Genomic DNA, 17,021 nt, shown 5'->3' on the forward strand with positions numbered 1-17,021 from the left:
GAGAGAGTGGGAAAAAACATGACACACACAGATATATATATATATATATATATATATATATATATATATATATATATATATATATATATATATATATATATGCAGGCACTTGCATTTTTTTTGCCTACCCACTACTCTGGCCAAAAAGATCAGAGGAACAACTTTTCTGATCTGATGAAATCATAGTAGAAATTGTGGAGGTGAGATCCAAGGCAACCTCCCACCTCTGCTGTGAAGCATGATGATGGCAGTGTCATGCTAAGGGAGTGACATCTGGAGGCTGGAGCTGAGCAATTCATCAACATTAAAAATAAAATATCAATCACACATAGATTGCTCTGGAAGTTAGACTGAAGTGAAAATCTTTTTTTTTATTTTTTTTTTTAACCCAGCAGTGACAATCCCTCCTCCCCCTCTCCACCATCTAATTTTGGGGATGGCAAAACATATGCAACAGAATAGAAAAAAAGTATTTTCTTTATTTGAAATGTAGAAATGTGAGTTTTAATGATACACTCTCACATATAGCAGTGTAAGGGGTGCAAGTAGCTGATGTTGTGAAAGTAAACAAAACACAACAAGATAAACATACATTATTAATAAATTGTTGCCAAGATAAAAGAGAGGCTCCACTGGAACTGATGTAAAATGAACGTCTCAATCTTTAAATCCTGACAGATGAGGCCTTGCCGTCTCTCTGTCCACATGTTCATCTTTTGTTCTCCTGCAGACAGTTTGCAAATGCCTGCGTTAGACCACCACAGTGTGTGGAATCGCTTAAGGCGTGCGTGTGTTTACTAGCATGGATGTTAGTAGTCTACTTTTAAATGAATTAAAAGTAAAATCTCAGTAATGGAACATAAAAAAGGCTCGAAGCCTGTGTGTGCTTTACTTGCTGTCCACACATGCTGCAGTACAGTTTCCAGGCCGTTTATTTATTTATTTTGTTTTCGTTTTATTGCTTCCTCATTAATTAGTCACACATGGCATTAACAAAAACCTTATGGATAAACCAAACTATTAGGAGGGGAAAATAACGGGGCGATGGAAGGGATTTGTGGAGGCTGATGCAGCTTGTTTATCCCTTTCTTTGTATTTAACCACTAAGTGCTCATGAGAACTTTTAGATGTTTTAAGCACAATACCAAATTACCGTCATTAATAATTTGCGCCACGACCTTGTGTGGTTTCCTAATTAATGAATTCATGTATCTCTCTTTATTTTATTGGCTGAAATAACACAATTTAAGTAAAACAAAACAAAAAAAAAAACCCATAAAAACCTCCCTACTGAACAACAGAGCTCTGTAAGATTTAGATGTCTGTGGCCAACAGTGAGACTCCAATAAACAGCACCGCTGTAAATCAGCGTCTTAAAACGCCTCAACACGGCGTGATTGATTGTGAGGAGCAGGATTCTCTGAATTATCTCCAAGTGGGTTTAAATTGAGGGGAGTTTGTTTGTACAAGGCTGTTTGGGAATGGAGCAGACTGGAGGCTGGTACCCCCTGTGGAGAGCGTAGGGCAACACAAGCATCTCTATGAAGAGGGCAATTAGAAAGGGGGGCAGGAAACTCTAAATATATACATATAAGAAAAAAACAGAGCTCTGTAATTTTAATGATTATTGTATGAATTAAACTGAATGCAACTGGCAGCATCTCACAAGACGAAGCCAAGCCCTCCTCTGCGCAAATGCATAGGCGACAAATGGTGGGAGAATCTGCAGATGAAAACAACCTCATCCATAAGGAACACCCATTCTCCAACCGAGGGCAGTCAACACAGCCAGGGATGGACTCGGCTGAGGTCTGTGTGATCTCGCCTCGCCTCGACTCGACTGATGTCTCAGCTGAGAGTTGGGTTCTTAAAGAGACAGCGCAGCTTCAGTTCAATCCTCACCCCCCGAAAAGAACCCACATTCAAACCTCAAAGTTGATGGTAATAGACCAAGGACAATGAACGAATGAATGTGGACAGCAGTGATGGATGTGTTTCCATACTTATGCTTTCGTTTATTTTACTTTCTCATGAAAACCAGTTTTCCTCTTTTACTTCCCAGGGTCATTATCAAGGCTTTGGGTGCACCATACAGGATTGAGCATGTTGTGAACAAAAAAAGAAGAAAAAAGTCAAAATGGCTTCAAATATTGTTACTGAAGTAACGTAATATCACCATGAAAACATTAAAGAATCCAATCTTAAATCTGAGTTCACAGATGTTTATGGACAATAAAAGTTGTTAAAAATGTACCGAATTTTGTTGTAAGATTGTTACTGCTTGCAAAAAATGATTGGTTGCCCTAGTAAATTGAGAATTGAGAAAAGCAGTGTAATTTTTCATACATGTTATGCTTCTTTTCTTGACGTAATCGGCATGTTTAGGGACTTCTAAATGGTACTCGCCGAATTGTTGCCTTGGGCTATAAACATGACGTGACGCAGAGGCCCGTTTCTTTTAGTCACCGGCCACAAAGCGAAACAAGGGCCCGTATTTATCTTCCCACATCGCACAGTGAGGAGGATGGTTAGGGAGGTAAAAATAATTCTCCAGGCCTCAGGAGTCCTATCCTGGGGTCACCACGTTTCCATAGCAATCACATGACGACGACATCTACGTGTCAACTAGTTTGAGAGTGATGCAACGTTTTGCCCTCACAAACTTAAAAATGTGGAGTTCAATAAGCTCCATGTTGGGGGTCAACTACTATATGAAGTGGAATCCCAACAACTCACAGCTCAGCATTCATGGAGTCAGAATAAACTATTATGGGAAAATCCAGATATTAACATCGTTTTTTCATAGAGCAAGTCTAAAATATTTCAAAGATGCAGGCTGGGAAGCCATAGGCAATATTCTACTACTAACTACTATTACTATTACTTGCAGAGAGGAGTAGAGTAGCCAAAGATTGTACTCAATTAAAAGGAAACATCCAAAAAGTTTGTGCAGTAAGAGTGAAAAGCACTTGGTAAAAAGGCGACTTGCCAAAACTATGACACAGTTTTGTTTATTACAAAACAAATTTAAATAGAGAAATATGACCTTGAAGTTTGATTTTTTTTATAAAAATAAATGTCAGTGTGAGATTATGAACCTGCAAAAAAAGACCCTTTTAGAAAAAGATATTTTTTTACGCCTTTACCAGGGGTGCCAGAACGTTTGCCCCGCACAGTAAATGGTTGTCAGAGATTTTTATTTTATGACGTATTGAATATTTAATTCACATTCAGGTAAAAGCTGTTTTCAATAAAAAAACAAACAAACAAATACTTTTACTTTTTACACCCTGAGAAACAAGTAATGTTCAGCACAATGTAGAGATCAGCTGTCACATGACATCAACACGGCATTTGTTTTTTTTTAGGAGTGGTTGAGTTTGTAGTTGCAGAAAAATGTAGATCTAGATATTTTTATGTATGCTTATTTAATCCATTTTTTTATAAATCACTTTGCATAATGTGATAAATGTTGCAACAACTTTAACCATTTTTATGAGAAATAAAGCGATCGACTTAGTGGAGCAATGTAAAGATTATTCTCTCCACAGGAGGGCAGTAGGGAGCAGCTGTATGTAGAGAGAAAGAGAGAGAGAAATAGTCATGCAAAGGATCAGATTGGTTGTATTTTCATAAGTGACACAAACACAACTCTCACCACGCAGCACATTTTCAGTGTTTATTTCTTTCAAGTCATCCACTTAATAAATAGAAACAATTCAAACACCAGACTGAAATGGGAGTGAAATAGCTTGAGTCTAGTAAACTGAAGTAAGACAGGCACTTAAAAGAAAAATAAAGATGAGTGTGCATTATCTAGTAGGATTACAGTGAGTTGTTTGTTGTTTTTTTTTTTTCAATAACACCGTCAGGTAGCTGCTTAGAATTATACTGAAGGTACAGATACAAGAAAACTCAAATCTAAAAGCATTTAAAACAAATCTGCCAACTCGACAACAACAAACGGGTCTGCAAATAAACAACAAACACAAACAAAGATCACCTGAAGAGTCGTTGAGATATCTGCATGCAAATGAAGCGAGTGACTAATTTCAGTGTTTTTATGTTTTCTGTGAGGTTGAGGTGTGGGGTGACTCTTACCGTTTAGTTCAAAATGCACACGAGTTGAACACTTTTTCACTTAAAACGCAGCAAAGCACACAAAGCGAGGCGTACAAAAATGTAGTCTGAAGAAGAAGCTGATTCAGCCTCTGATTTGGTTCTATAAACACCGACTAGAGGCGGGAGAAAGAACAAGTGAAGGCAGCTTTACACGTTAAGATGTACGCAGCTATAAATGCAGATTAAACTCAAGAGACACTTTAAAACAAAGAGGTCAGTGGAAGATTTTCAAGCAAGAATACATTTGGCTTCTTACCGTTTTATCCAGTGTCAGTTTGTTTAGTGTGAATGAACCGGGACGTCTAGCATTAGTGGATTTAAAAAAACAAAAAACAACAACAAAAAGCAATTCTAAAGTTTAAAAACCCTTTTCAGACACTGAGGGGAAAAGCTTGTATTGTTCAAAGCTCCCTTATTTAGTTGGCACAAAGTAGTTTATCAAAAAAACAAACAAAAAAACAATCTCTGTGCCTATGTGTGTGAAAATAAAGCTCTGACGCTGAATTTCATTCAGAACAAGTCAAACGTGTAGCTTGGCTCAGACCCCGTCCAGAGTCCAGGAGTTTGGGTGAACGCTGGGTCAGATGAGTGCGGGTCGGCGGCGTCGATGGAAGCGCTCCGACGATGAGTTTGTGTTACAGCTTTGGTTTAGCAAGCCAAAGCCCGGGTTCACGGTGTGTCCTGTTTATCGGCGGTGGAGAGGTCCCTCAAGACACGACGGAGGCTTTCAAAGTCCAGCTCAGAGTCGGTGGTCAGACCTCGCTCACTGGCAGATCCGCGTCGTCAATGTCCAGATGGGTCTGGGGCGCCTGGGGCTCGAAGCTGCTTCGACGTCTCCACGGCGACTCCTCGGAGCACGCCACGGTGATGCTGGCGGGCGGCTGGGAGGTCACTTTGCGAGGCGTGTCTCCTGCAGGGACAGGCGTGCTGGCGCGTGGCTGTGAACGGGGCGCGGCAGCAGGCTCATGAAGTGCTCGCTGTCCCACGCCAGGCTGCGGGCGTGCGCCGCACGCGACGGCGTCGGCCCGCTCGGGGTTGCATGGTGGCACGGCAGGTACGGGCGCGCGAGGGACGGCGGCAGCCGCTGGGCTGCGGTAGAACGAGGGACGGTTGCCGTGTTCCTGCGGCGAGAAGAGGGAGGCGGGGGGAGAGAGAGGGTGGCTGCCATTAGTGTCTAAAGCGCGTCTCCACTAAAGGTAGAGTAATTTTAAAAAGACTGGATGAAGCACCGGCAGGTGGAGTCTGAAGCAGCCGGAAGGTTGTAGGAGCTGAAGAGTGTGGAGTTAAGACTGGAGATAGTGGTGGTAGTATTGGTAGCAGGGAGAGAGGAGTGTCAGCGGGTTTAGGTTGCGAAAGGAAATTGAAAACAAAGAGCCTTTGGAAGAAGCAGTGGTTGGTTGCCGCTTAGTATTTCACAGCTTTTCATAGTCACTTTTCAGTCTCTGAAAGATAAACAGGAGCAGGAGAAGAAAGAAAAACACAGCAGAGGCGGTGAAAAGCAGAGAAGTGGTCGCCGCTGAGCAGCTGGCGGAGGGTTAGCAAGACAAACATGGCAGCATTAGCGCTGCAGCGGGAGCTTCTGGAAACTCCAAGAGTTTCCAGAGTTTCAAAACAGAACTTCGTCTCGCACAACAGCGCGGTGGGACGATTTGTGTCTCTGCGAGCTTTACTGATCTGAAAAAGTTGCTATTCCTGGGAGAGATGTGTAAAACGACTTACATTCATCTTTTATTGCAGTAGATTAATCATAACTTCTGTGAAGGCTGTTGCAGTAAAATGCGAGATTTAAATGTTTTTACACATCTTTAACAGGCGTCCCAGCAAATTGTCCAGCACTATTCATCAGAAGAATCGTCATATCGAGTCAAAATGTGAAAAAAGCAATTTGAGCTCAATATTCAGGGGAATTTCAGGAAGATTATCACTTTTGAAACTTTCGAAACTTATTAGTAGGAATATTTAACAATTTTATAAATCTAAAATATCATGACGCAACTCAACATTCGCAAACAACCCCAAGTCTGCAGTTCTGCACACGCAGATGCAATGATTAAAGTTAGCGTACACGGGTGAAAACGTTAAGCGTTCAGCACACACAGGTACACAGAATCAACAGGTGAACACTCGTCTCGAAAGAAAGAGGAAAGAAAAAACATACAGGCAGCGGACAGGAGGGAAGAGGAGAGACAAGCAGGATGTCACACATCTAAGACAGGTACACAGCTGCAGCAGGCTGCAGAGAGAACAAGGCACGGAGGGGAAGAGAAGGTGTGAATGACAGCAACAGTGACAAAGACAGAAACAGTATTTACAGCCGAGCTGCCGGGAAAGTTCAGACAGTCACTGTGCTCTACGCTTGTGCAAGGTTCGTATAAATAGATGTACACATATGTTATATGCAGACATTTAAACGTCAGTATAAAAAGGTGAAGACAAAAATTAGCAAAAAATAAATAAATAAAAAAGGTACATTAAAGTGAAGATTTCAGCTGTCAGATGTATGAACTGCACAGCTTCAGATTCCTCAATAATATAATGTTGATAAAATTATCCTACAGTTCTGGATTTAACACAGAGTCAATTTTTCCACCTTCGTTCTTTTTTTTTTAAATCAGCCTTGGATCTCTTGTTTTTCTTATTCAACGACTGCATGCCACTCACAAGTTGCATAAAAAGCATATGACATATTTATATTGGACAATCTTTTAAACAGTGACACATTTCTATTCACTAATTAATCTGACCACAGAGGATCCACAACTTATTGTAAGAAAGATAAGCAAAAGAAAAGAAAAACAGAGAAAGGAGGTAAATGAAAGAGCATCTAGAGAAAGGGGGGGGCATAGTGAAAGGGCTTGCTGAGTTATGGCAGCCATATTTAGGATGTACTTACAGAGGTGTGAAAAAATATTTTGACTCCATATGGATTTCCTCCAGTTTGCTCTTTTTGTTTTGTCACATTTACATTTTCACATAAACAAATTCCAACTCCAGAGAAAGACAAACAGAACAAACGGATATGAAGAGAAATTTTCAAATGATTTTCAAACGCGATCCAAACCAGCCTGGCCTGACGTGGAAAAAGTATTTTCCTCCCAAACCTAATTATGTGCTGCAACAAGTATTTGCAACGCCGTGGGGGAAATTTTGGGCCACTCTTGTTTGCAGAATTGTTTCAGTTCGACCACATTAAAACGAGATGCCTCTTTAAGGTTACGGCTTCTAAATGCTAACCACTCTTTTGTTTTGTCATTTTCTTCTAGCAGCCACTTGGAAGTGGACCTGCTCTGACCGATGTCCTCACCACTCCTGGGAAGGTTCACCACTGGTTTAGGTTTCCCCCCCTCCGCCTTCGCTGCCAACTCTGTGATTCAGCCTTAAAAATGTCCGCCGCTCCCCGTGCTTCTCGTCTGCTCTTGAATTTTTCATTATGTTGCTTTTTGAGATTTTCAGCTTCATGATGTTAGAAAATTATTTTCTAAAGGTCTGGTAATGATCATGTTTGGCTGTGAAATTGAGTCAGAAAGTGTGACTAATCACAGTTAGTTTACGAGGTTCATTCTGAAGAGGCGCAATTACATTTTTTTTTCAACACAGGCTTAAGTTGGTTTGGACATTTTATTTATTTATTCAGGTTATTTTTGTCTGAGATTAAAATTTGCTTTGTGAACTGACGAATTTAAATGTGACAAAAGAAAAAAAAGATATTTCTAAAGGGAGCAAATATCCTTTCACAGCAGCATACAAATTAAAAAAGGGGAAAAAAAAAGAGCACTAGATAAGCATTTAGACCTTAGCTGCTCTTATGGTAGCCATTTTCACACATTCAATGCCATCCTAAAAAACATTCTCAAAATACGTTTTAAAGTTATACTGTGCGCAAACAGAGACGTGCACAACATTAACTCTGGACTCTTCGGTTATAGAATATCAATTATGCAGACCTAGCTGCAAATTTTCCAAAGATGAGATCTGCAACTTCATGATCTTTTCTGTTTTAATTCATCCGTTACTCCTGTGAATTCATTCCGCAAACAAGTTGGCCGATTTTAAATGATTTTAAAAACAAAAATTCAACAAAAAGGTCAACTTGAGTTTTAAAACTCGGCATCGGCACCAATAGTAGAAAAACTTTTAACTATCGACCCTGAATATCGTCAGGGATGATGCATGTTTTCAGAAAAAGTTAATATTTTCATAATGTAGGCCTTTTGGCTCCTTTGTGCTCTTGCCAGATTCTTCCCCCTGTTCCCTTTCATATCTTAGGAAAATGCGAAACCAAAAATCACCTACTGCAGATTTTATAGAAGAAAAAGCTTAACCCGCAGCTGAACATGTCTCACGTTCAATGTGTGAAAAGAGCAAATATCTAACAACCAAAGCGCCAGCCAGTGAGAGGGGGGAAGGAAATAATAATAATATATATATATATAAAAAAAAGTACTGGAAAGGTGAATTTATAGTTTGCAAGGGGGATTTAGACGAGCTGACATACGTGCCGCTGCACTCCCCGATTCGAGACGTATACCTCTGTATACAGGGGTTCGACAGCCGTCTGGCCTGCCGCATCTGCAACAACACAGTGCACAGCAGGATTAGAGCAGACGGGCTGGGGGTCCCAATGCGACAGGAAGGAGAGAGAGAGAAAGAGAGAGAGAGAGAGAGAGACAGAGACAAAGGAAGAAGTAAGAAAAAAAGAACAACAGCTAGAGGAAAAAAAACAGAGATGTGGAGCACAGAATGATTCCAGTGTAACCAGGAAGTACCAACGGAGGTGCGCAGAGGTGTTGATTACTTCGCTGGCACCTTTCAGCTTTAGCTGCTTTTTTGTGACTACAGTAAAAGAATGTCGTTTTAAGAACAGATAGTTCTATGCGGTTTGCATTCAGCTGACGATCCAAAATACAAATCTCTAGTGACATGCGTCATCTGCTTAACAGACGCCACATTTTAAGAGGACACTCCAGTAAAATTATATGGATATGGTTTGTGATTGGTGATGAGGGGGAGGTGATAAAAAAAAAAAAAAGGATTTACGAGTCTCTAGGACCACACCGCAAAGTTACCTCATTAAACACAATCGTTTTTTGGCTTTTTCTCCCTTTTTTTTTTTAAACTAAGTGTGTTGCAAAACTGTTCATACTCCTGGAACTTTTTCCTGTTTACAACCACAAATTCTGTTGTAGTTCATTGGTGCTTAATGGAACAGAATAACATGAAGTAGAACATGAGGGGAAGGAAATGCTTGTTTGTTTTTTGTTGTCACCTGAAAACTGTGGAAATCATTTGCATCTTTCTCTAAATCTTTGGAGCTGGAGCTCTCCAGTTACTAACCTGCTGACACTTTTCAGATTTCTATTTGCTAAAACAAAATCAGATCATGCATGTTTTTCCTTTCGCTTCACAGTGACACTTTGTGATCCCCATAAACTCCAACAAAAAAAACTAAACAATAAAAAATTGTGGTTGTAACCATGACGGAATATGAAAGAGGTTAAAGGTTATAACTAGTACTTCAAGGCACAATTTGAAGGCAGGGTGAAAGTTTCCACACCAGAACTTACTTTGAGCTCATCTGCTTTTAGTTTCTAAACTCCTGCCTCATACGGCATAAATGAAGTTTATCAAGAAAAAAAAAACAAAAACAGGTTAGTTGTGTTTTGGCTTCAGTGAAATTAACAGTTCATCCTCAAGAACGTCCTCAGTAGTGTTTCCTCATAAGCCGGTTCTTCCTACCACTAGATGTCAGTGTAATTCTCGACTTCTGCTTGTGTGTCACAGTGAATGAATGGTACTTACTGTGGCAGCCGACCTCCCAGGTCCCCGCTGGGCTACTATCGCCCCTGAGATGGCCTTTATCCAACTGTGCATCTCCACCGGGCTGTCCGCCTAGTGGAGACAAAAAATTAATTAATTAAAGTATAAGAGGGAGAAATCCTATGGAGTGGATGTAGAATCCTTAGTTGGTAAAAGTGACAAAATTCAAGAACCTCACAGTCTGACCTGCGACAGCTGCTAAGCTAATTTTATAATCACAGAAAACGCACCTGGATATAAAACGTCCTCGATGTGGTGACGACTTCAAAGAGATTATCTCTCATCATGATGTCACTAGAGGGACGCCAGAAACAAGTGAAATCAAATTCGACAACTAGAGCCGATACGAATCTGTCTTCATCAAACACAAAGACGTTTATTGTACGCGGCGAGGAAAATGTCGGGGCATGTCGAATACCTCTGTTTGCACTCCTGGACCTTATGAACCTCCTTTAGTGGGATCATCCTCAGAGGCTCTTTCTCCTAAAGACGGCATAAAACACCCACAACAGACGACGAATGTTATTATTTGGAGGTATTTTAATAGCATAATTACTAAAATCAATCCAAGTTGGTTTCTGTCTGACAAGAAAAATGGCAAACTTCCCTCAAAGCTTGTAATTTTCTTGATTGCTAGAGTGCGTATGTCCTTCAGGATGTTGATAGGCAAATACACAGATAAACGTGTCAAATAGGGGCTGACGCTGACAAGGACAGGGTACAGGATGTGCAGGTTGTCTTGAGGACAGCTTGTGTGTGTGTGTGTGTGTGTGTGTGTGTGTGTGTGTGTGTGTGTGTGTGTGTGTAAAACTGGCTAGAGCTAGTGAGACGTGACAGGACATGTGAAGGCAGTGAATTCCTCAGACTGCGAATAAAACAAGCTGAAACTTGGGACCGAGAGTGATGTTACTCCGCCCACCACTGGAAGGTAAAGCAACTCAACACAAAACATTAAAAAAAAAAAAAGAAAAAAAAAAAAAAAAAAAAATCTTCATTTTAACTTGGAAGTTAATTACCAAATCTGACTTGAAGTAGCTCATAGCGTTTTCCTCCAGGAGGAAGTAGCGACGCTTCCAGTTCCTCATCTGGGAAGAAAACAGATGTTACTTCCATGAAAATTAAAAGAGAAACTTGTCAATTTGCAGCTGTAGTTGGAACAAAATTTCCTGTATAAATGAAATGCAAAGCAGTAGAATTAGCATACAGTTAGCATCTTACATGAGCGATTCCTTGAGAAACTAGGTGCTAAATTTAAATATTTCTAAAAAGCCACGTGTCCAAACCAAGTCATAACTTTTCTGTACTTCGTTCAACCTTTTTCTTATTTGCTTGAATACTCATTTTGTCTTCAGGCTTAAATGTAGGAATGAACAGTCAACACGGTAATAGGTTTTAGAAAATTATTTCTTCTAACAAAGCTTCCTATTAATCAGGTTTGAAACTGTTTCATTCAGGTCAGCAGCTCATTACTTTATGCTTCTCTAGTTGTTCCTCAACATAGAGACGTGCCTGCTAAACCAGATCAGCTTTAGAGACTTTACAGTCTTTCACATCCAAGGTGTTTATCACAAACCAATTTCTCATTTGAGAATAATTTGTACGATTAGTAACACATAGATGACGCTTTTCAACAATGCCCAATCAACTTTTGATGCATGTTTCTCCCTCTCACTCATTTAGTCTAAACTTGGAAAATAGACATTTCTGAAATATGTAAAATAAGGACCTGAAGGATTTTCCTGAAAGCCAACATGGAATCAAATAAAAAGCCGTCTAAAGGCCTCACCACGGCTCCTTGCTTCACACAGTAGCCTGACTTGATGACGCTCTGTTCCTGAGCCGGCCTGCCCAGGAAGTATGGCAGCTGGCTGTGGGAGCGCTGCAGCGCCTCGCGCTCTGATCGGTTCGCGCCGTCACCGCCTTCGTGCTGGGAGGGAAAACATCTTATTGACATGTAAAGTTTAAACTTTGCAATGCAAACACGGTCGTTATTAGGTTAAATTTGGAAACTGATAAAAGTCCTTCACCAAAATATGCGCATACTTAATGCAATATAAAATACTGAACATACGCTAAATAACTGCATTTTTATTTTATGTTTTAAAAGAGCATAATTTTACAGAGCTAAATTAGGACAGATGAAGAAAACACAGTTTGCACTATGAAAGTCCAAACAATGTGTGTTATTTTTGAAATAATTGTTTACCCATAAATATATTACTTTTTTTTAGTAACTAAAGGATAGACAAGGTCATGCATTTATTTACACCTTAAACAGGATCCCCTTACACAAACTGGTGAAACAAAACTAATTATTTTATTTTTCAGCAATATGCACCAGTTATTGTTTGTTGCGTTAGTTGATTTTACATTGTTGTGTTCCTGCAAAGCACCTTTGAACAAAACGTACAAGTATTATTTATCGAAGCAGTTACTCTTAAAAGAAGTTTAACAAATTCATTTTCTATTTGAAAATTTTCAGGGAAATGAAACAGAATGTTTAGATTATTATCTGAACTGATTGTAATCAAAAGTTTTCAAGGCTTCTCACTGGAGTTGGGGAAAAAAAAAACCGCTTGACCAGTTTGAGTCAGAAAACTTCATGTTCACTGAGTGAGAGCATGTGGAAGAGGAAAGAATAAAAAGAGAAAAGAAAAAAGGAAAGAAATGAAACAAAAAGGATAAAAGAAAAGAAAAAAGAAAAGGAAAGAAAAGAAAAGAAGTGTTTTAGAAGCACAGAGCCCCTCCAAAAACAACGTAACATGAATTTCAGAATCACATCGGTCTTTTAAGAGATGCATTCACGTCCACTTGCACACAAAGTCTTTTGATTGCAACACTTTCATTATCAATGGAGAAGATTCAGGAGACATCTGATGTGTGCTTTGGCCAAGTTTAAATATCTAGAAACATATAATTGTTATTCTCTTGTTTCCCGTGAAACTCTGAGAACAGTTATCCTTTTAAGCGTTGAGTGACAGGTTGTTTGGTGGGCCTGATGTTCACCTGGGTTTGGGTTATGATGGGAACTCCACCGATTATGTCCGTCCTGTAGGAAACCTGCTTCTTGGGCCCGACGACGTCTGGCAAAATTTTCTGGTTTTCTGAATTCTGCTGGCTTTCTGACGACTTTGGCACCTTAACAAAAAACATAAACGATGCACAGACGGGCGGATTGTAGCCATTAGCTGCAGGTTAAAACTCCACTACATTTCTCAATACTTTAAATGGAGAAAACATCAATTTGCATATGCAAAATCTGCCTGTAGTGTAACATATTTTATATCCATTTCCTCTTTGTCAGGCTAGCATTTTACGGAGAACAATGGAAGCAGTCCTTTATCCCAGAACTCAGGAAAACAATACAGCATCCTGTTAGTCATGTTTCGACTCACTTCTAATTCCTTGACAGAGTTTCTTAATCAGTTCAGAGAAAAAGATCAAATATGAGCCAGAGAGGACTGATTTATGTTGTCAAAAAATAAAAAAAATTAAGAAGAAAAGAAAAAGGCGAATGTTTTGTGTGCTTGAGTGACTCACAGTGATCTTGGTGGCTTTATTGAGAGCGTTGACCCAGTCGACAAGGTCCTGCTGATCATTGGCCTGAAGGAAGAACTTCCTCATCCCAGCGTTGATGACTAACAGATCATAAAACAGGAGTGGGAACAAAAGGGAAGGGTGAAATTAACTTGGGTCCCAACGCCTCCGGCACAGAGTTCATTACTACTACTACAACAAAATATAAACTAAAAAGGCAAAGATGAAGTGTTAATCCAAAACTTTGCCGTTCTTGCACAACAATGAGTGTCAGAACGGAGCAGCTGCCACCGGTGACTGTGATGACGAAATCAAACTGAGCTGAGGGAGTTTCCCACACAGCCAACAAGATTTCCTTGTAGAAAAAAAAAAAAAAAGATTCAAGACCCAACAACTAAATACCATCATATGTTCAGACTCAAATGAAAGTGAGAGACAAACTTTTCCATGTTTTGCATTTTTGAAAGCTGAGTCAGAAGCTGACTGCATGAGCTCCTTTCTCTTTCCCATGGATCGTTAAAGTTGCGCTAATCAAAGCTTCCTTGTATCTTCTGCTTCCTTTCCATGTCACTGTGATAAATTACATTACAGCTGTGCTGATTTACCTGTCAACTAACAGCAGTAAAAGGCACAAAGCAAACTCTGTGGCACAATTAAGATCATGCATTTTGAGCTCCAACTCAGAGCGGAATGACACGTCTCTCTAAATAAATCTGTCTGCTCTCTGGTTAATAAAATTATAGTGTTAACCTTTCTCAAACATGTTGACCTCGTCTTTGAGGCACACCGAGTGTTGAGTAAGTGTTTTGCTCTTTAAAGTAAAGCAGCAGGATGACAAATCTAGGTGTAACCGAGTCAGGTGACGGATCTGACTCAGTTGTAAAACTATGCTGCGCGCTGGTGGGAAAACCTGTTAACCTTCAACATGCATACAAATCCTTCAAACCCATCCGTGAGGCAATCGGCTTCAAAGATCTCTGATCTCGGTTTTCTGACAATGTGACATGCTGTTTGAGCACCGGCTAACTTTGCTGAACACCACTAACTGCCAGAAGGAGGAGCCGGGGGGAAGCGGGACTCGTGGTTATCAACATGTGTTGCACAAATGGCCTTTCAAAAATAACTTCGTCCAATCTCCAAAGCAAGTCCCAATTAGGATGCTGGCATCCGACAGAAACCTCAACAAGGCATGTGGCGCGCACGCAGCCGGACAATGTGCGCTCACGCGGCAACGTCAACATGGTCGGCCATTCGTCGCACCGATACTTCCTGTGATTGAGTCGGATGGAAGTGAAGGAGAGGGATGAGTCAACAATAACAGAAAGGGAAGTTTTTTTTCCCCTAAAGAACCTGATCTGAAGCAACTGATATATTTACGCAACACGATCATGTAGTCCTCAAAGGTGTGTGAAGTCAAGTAAAGATCAACAAGTATGTATCTTTGCCAATTTTGGTCGATATCAAACTTTTTTTTTGTCTATAATGTGTCTAAATATAGCAGGAGAGTTGCTGAGCTGGCACCAGTGGTGTGACTATCGTTAACTGTGAACTTGCAGACATGCCTGGTGGGCGGCTCTTTCAGTCAAACCTCTCTACCAGCAGTTAATGTTCTTGCTTTAGTATAAACTGATAAAATATAGTTCAATGGCAAAAGAGGTGAAATATTAATATTTTAAAGATTAAATAGTAATCTAACAAAATCTATGCTGAGAATATTTATGTTTAGATTAATTTAGACTTTAAAAAAAGCTAATTTAGCAAGTGATATGAGCAAAAATTACTCTTTAAGACATTTTTTTCTACTATACAGTCATATTGTCATGCATAAATATATATATAATCATACATTAAACAGCAACACATTACATTCTAACATGATCCAGCATTATATTCAAGTCATTTACACTTTTAAAAGCAACAGTACTCTCTCATGTAGCGTTCATTTATCATTGCTTGTTCTCACTGAACTGACTAAGCTTCTATCGTGTGTGTGTGTGTGTGTGTGTGTGTGTGTGCGTGCGTGCGTGCGTGCGTGCGTTTCAAACACAGCTCTGCCTTTACACATCCTGAGGACAGACAATACCAGTTGTGTCTGGAGCCACCATTGTCCACCATGCTGGCTCTATCTTAAAAACCATCATTGATGGAGCTCTGATTACCTCCAGTAAAGCCTCAGACACAAAACAACAGAACAACAGTCTTGTACTGCATATGTAGGATTACAAAGAATATTTTAAAATGCTATTGTAAACAAAAACAAAAGAAAAAGACTTGCTTCTAACAGGAACTCTGCACAGTATAAAACTTTAGATCAAAATTGTTGATCAAGATGCTGTCAACAAGACGAGTCAACAAAACAAACCAAAGCTAAATAGGAAGATGACGATGTTTGGTTGCGTACTTACCAAAGCAAAACTCTGCTTTGGGCCTCTGCTTGGTGGCATCACTGACCTAAAGATGGATTAAGTACAAGGTTTCACCTTCATATTTAACTAAACTGTATTCGTGAAACTGTATCAGTGTAAAGAAAGTTGCTGATGCTATATTTTCCTTTACCTTAGAGATGTAGGTGAGCTTGAGTGAACCAACACAGTCTGCACCGATGGGCAGGTTCTACAGAAGGAAAGCAAAAAGAGGAATATTTGCATTAACATGCTTTAATAAAAAGTACAAAGACACAAGACTAATGTTGATCTAAGTGATGTCACAATCTGACTGCAAATATCGATGCAGGATCACATAATCTCTAAACCAATCGGATCGGGAGTAACTGTCAACTCCCAATCCTTGTTTTTGGTAGACCTTTAAGCATTTTTAAGAGGTAAATCTTTAGAAATCAAGATCTAGTTTTTGTACATGTCTTGCAAAACACAAGACATTATTATTTTGGTTATTTTATGGGGCAAATATGGGTGTTCTGCAAAGAAACGACAATCGGCCAATGCCGATGGCATCTACTCCCGCAAAGGTCTGAAAATCAGCCGCTGTCCCCTTTTGATCTGCCGTTAGAGAGGGCTGACTGTCAGACCTGTCCGCCAGGTCACATCTGCATGTGCGTGGTTAACAATAGCCACCCATCTGTGCCAACTTAGCAACTTTTCAGTAGTGACTTAGTGACTTTTCAGACAAAAAAAAAAACCTTGTTATCGGCCAAAATCACAGTCAAAGGTAGGAATTACCTACTAAATGAGAAGCAGCTGTAAGAGACAAGACCGACTTCTACAACCTCTACATTGGAGAACCTAAACTGCACGTCTGGATGGACCAGAACACAGAAGATCAATCGCATTGGATCAAGAACCAGCAGGTAATTTACACCTCAAAGACAAGGAACACTCGCTTGAAGACAGCAAGGTGCACATTTTGGACAGGGAGGACAGGTTGTTTGAGAGGAGTGGAAGAAGTTATTTATATTAAACACAAAAAGACAACAGTAAATAAAACTTGGCCTCAGATCAGATTCCATCTTTCTAACACCGTCTCTGCAGGCCGTCATGTCTCCCCAGGTGGTTTTACAGCAATTCAGACCTTGGAACGTGTGACCA

General features: G+C 40.0%; 1 protein-coding gene and 1 long non-coding RNA gene across 8 annotated transcripts in view; one reads left to right on the top strand and one right to left on the bottom strand.

Annotated features, from left to right (window-relative positions):
• Window positions 1-4,238: 4,238 nt before the first annotated feature.
• The window catches only part of LOC106945580 (pleckstrin homology domain-containing family A member 1-like), a 27,668-nt gene continuing 14,885 nt past the window's right edge, over window positions 4,239-17,021 (bottom strand). The window contains exons 3-15 of one of the 7 annotated variants that reach the window (XR_001424590.1): window positions 16,033-16,089; window positions 15,882-15,927; window positions 13,480-13,577; window positions 12,946-13,077; window positions 11,726-11,866; window positions 10,956-11,024; window positions 10,358-10,422; window positions 10,170-10,233; window positions 9,922-10,011; window positions 8,618-8,691; window positions 6,281-6,355; window positions 5,352-5,564; window positions 5,152-5,243 (exon numbers count right to left, since the gene is read on the bottom strand). Coding sequence is in view for 4 of the 7 variants with exons in the window: in XM_015029361.1 (XP_014884847.1) it covers window positions 4,875-5,243; window positions 9,922-10,011; window positions 10,170-10,233; window positions 10,358-10,422; window positions 10,956-11,024; window positions 11,726-11,866; window positions 12,946-13,077; window positions 13,480-13,577; window positions 15,882-15,927; window positions 16,033-16,089 (1,131 nt within the window). In the remaining 3 variants the exon portion in view is untranslated. Of the gene's footprint in view, window positions 5,244-5,351; window positions 5,565-5,834; window positions 6,356-8,617; window positions 8,692-9,921; window positions 10,012-10,169; window positions 10,234-10,357; window positions 10,423-10,955; window positions 11,025-11,725; window positions 11,867-12,945; window positions 13,078-13,479; window positions 13,578-15,881; window positions 15,928-16,032; window positions 16,090-17,021 lie in introns of those variants that run through there. The other 6 variants (XR_001424591.1, XM_015029362.1, XR_001424592.1 and 3 more) reach the window with 6 other exon arrangements.
• On the top strand, window positions 8,698-9,567 carry LOC106945582 (uncharacterized). Its single transcript, XR_001424593.1, has 2 exons — window positions 8,698-8,960; window positions 8,991-9,567. It is a non-coding gene; the product is annotated as an uncharacterized LOC106945582 (long non-coding RNA).

Source organism: Poecilia latipinna, unplaced genomic scaffold (assembly GCF_001443285.1).
Source record: "Poecilia latipinna isolate Pla-1442-1.1 unplaced genomic scaffold, P_latipinna-1.0 Scaffold151, whole genome shotgun sequence".
Taxonomy (NCBI): domain Eukaryota; kingdom Metazoa; phylum Chordata; class Actinopteri; order Cyprinodontiformes; family Poeciliidae; genus Poecilia; species Poecilia latipinna.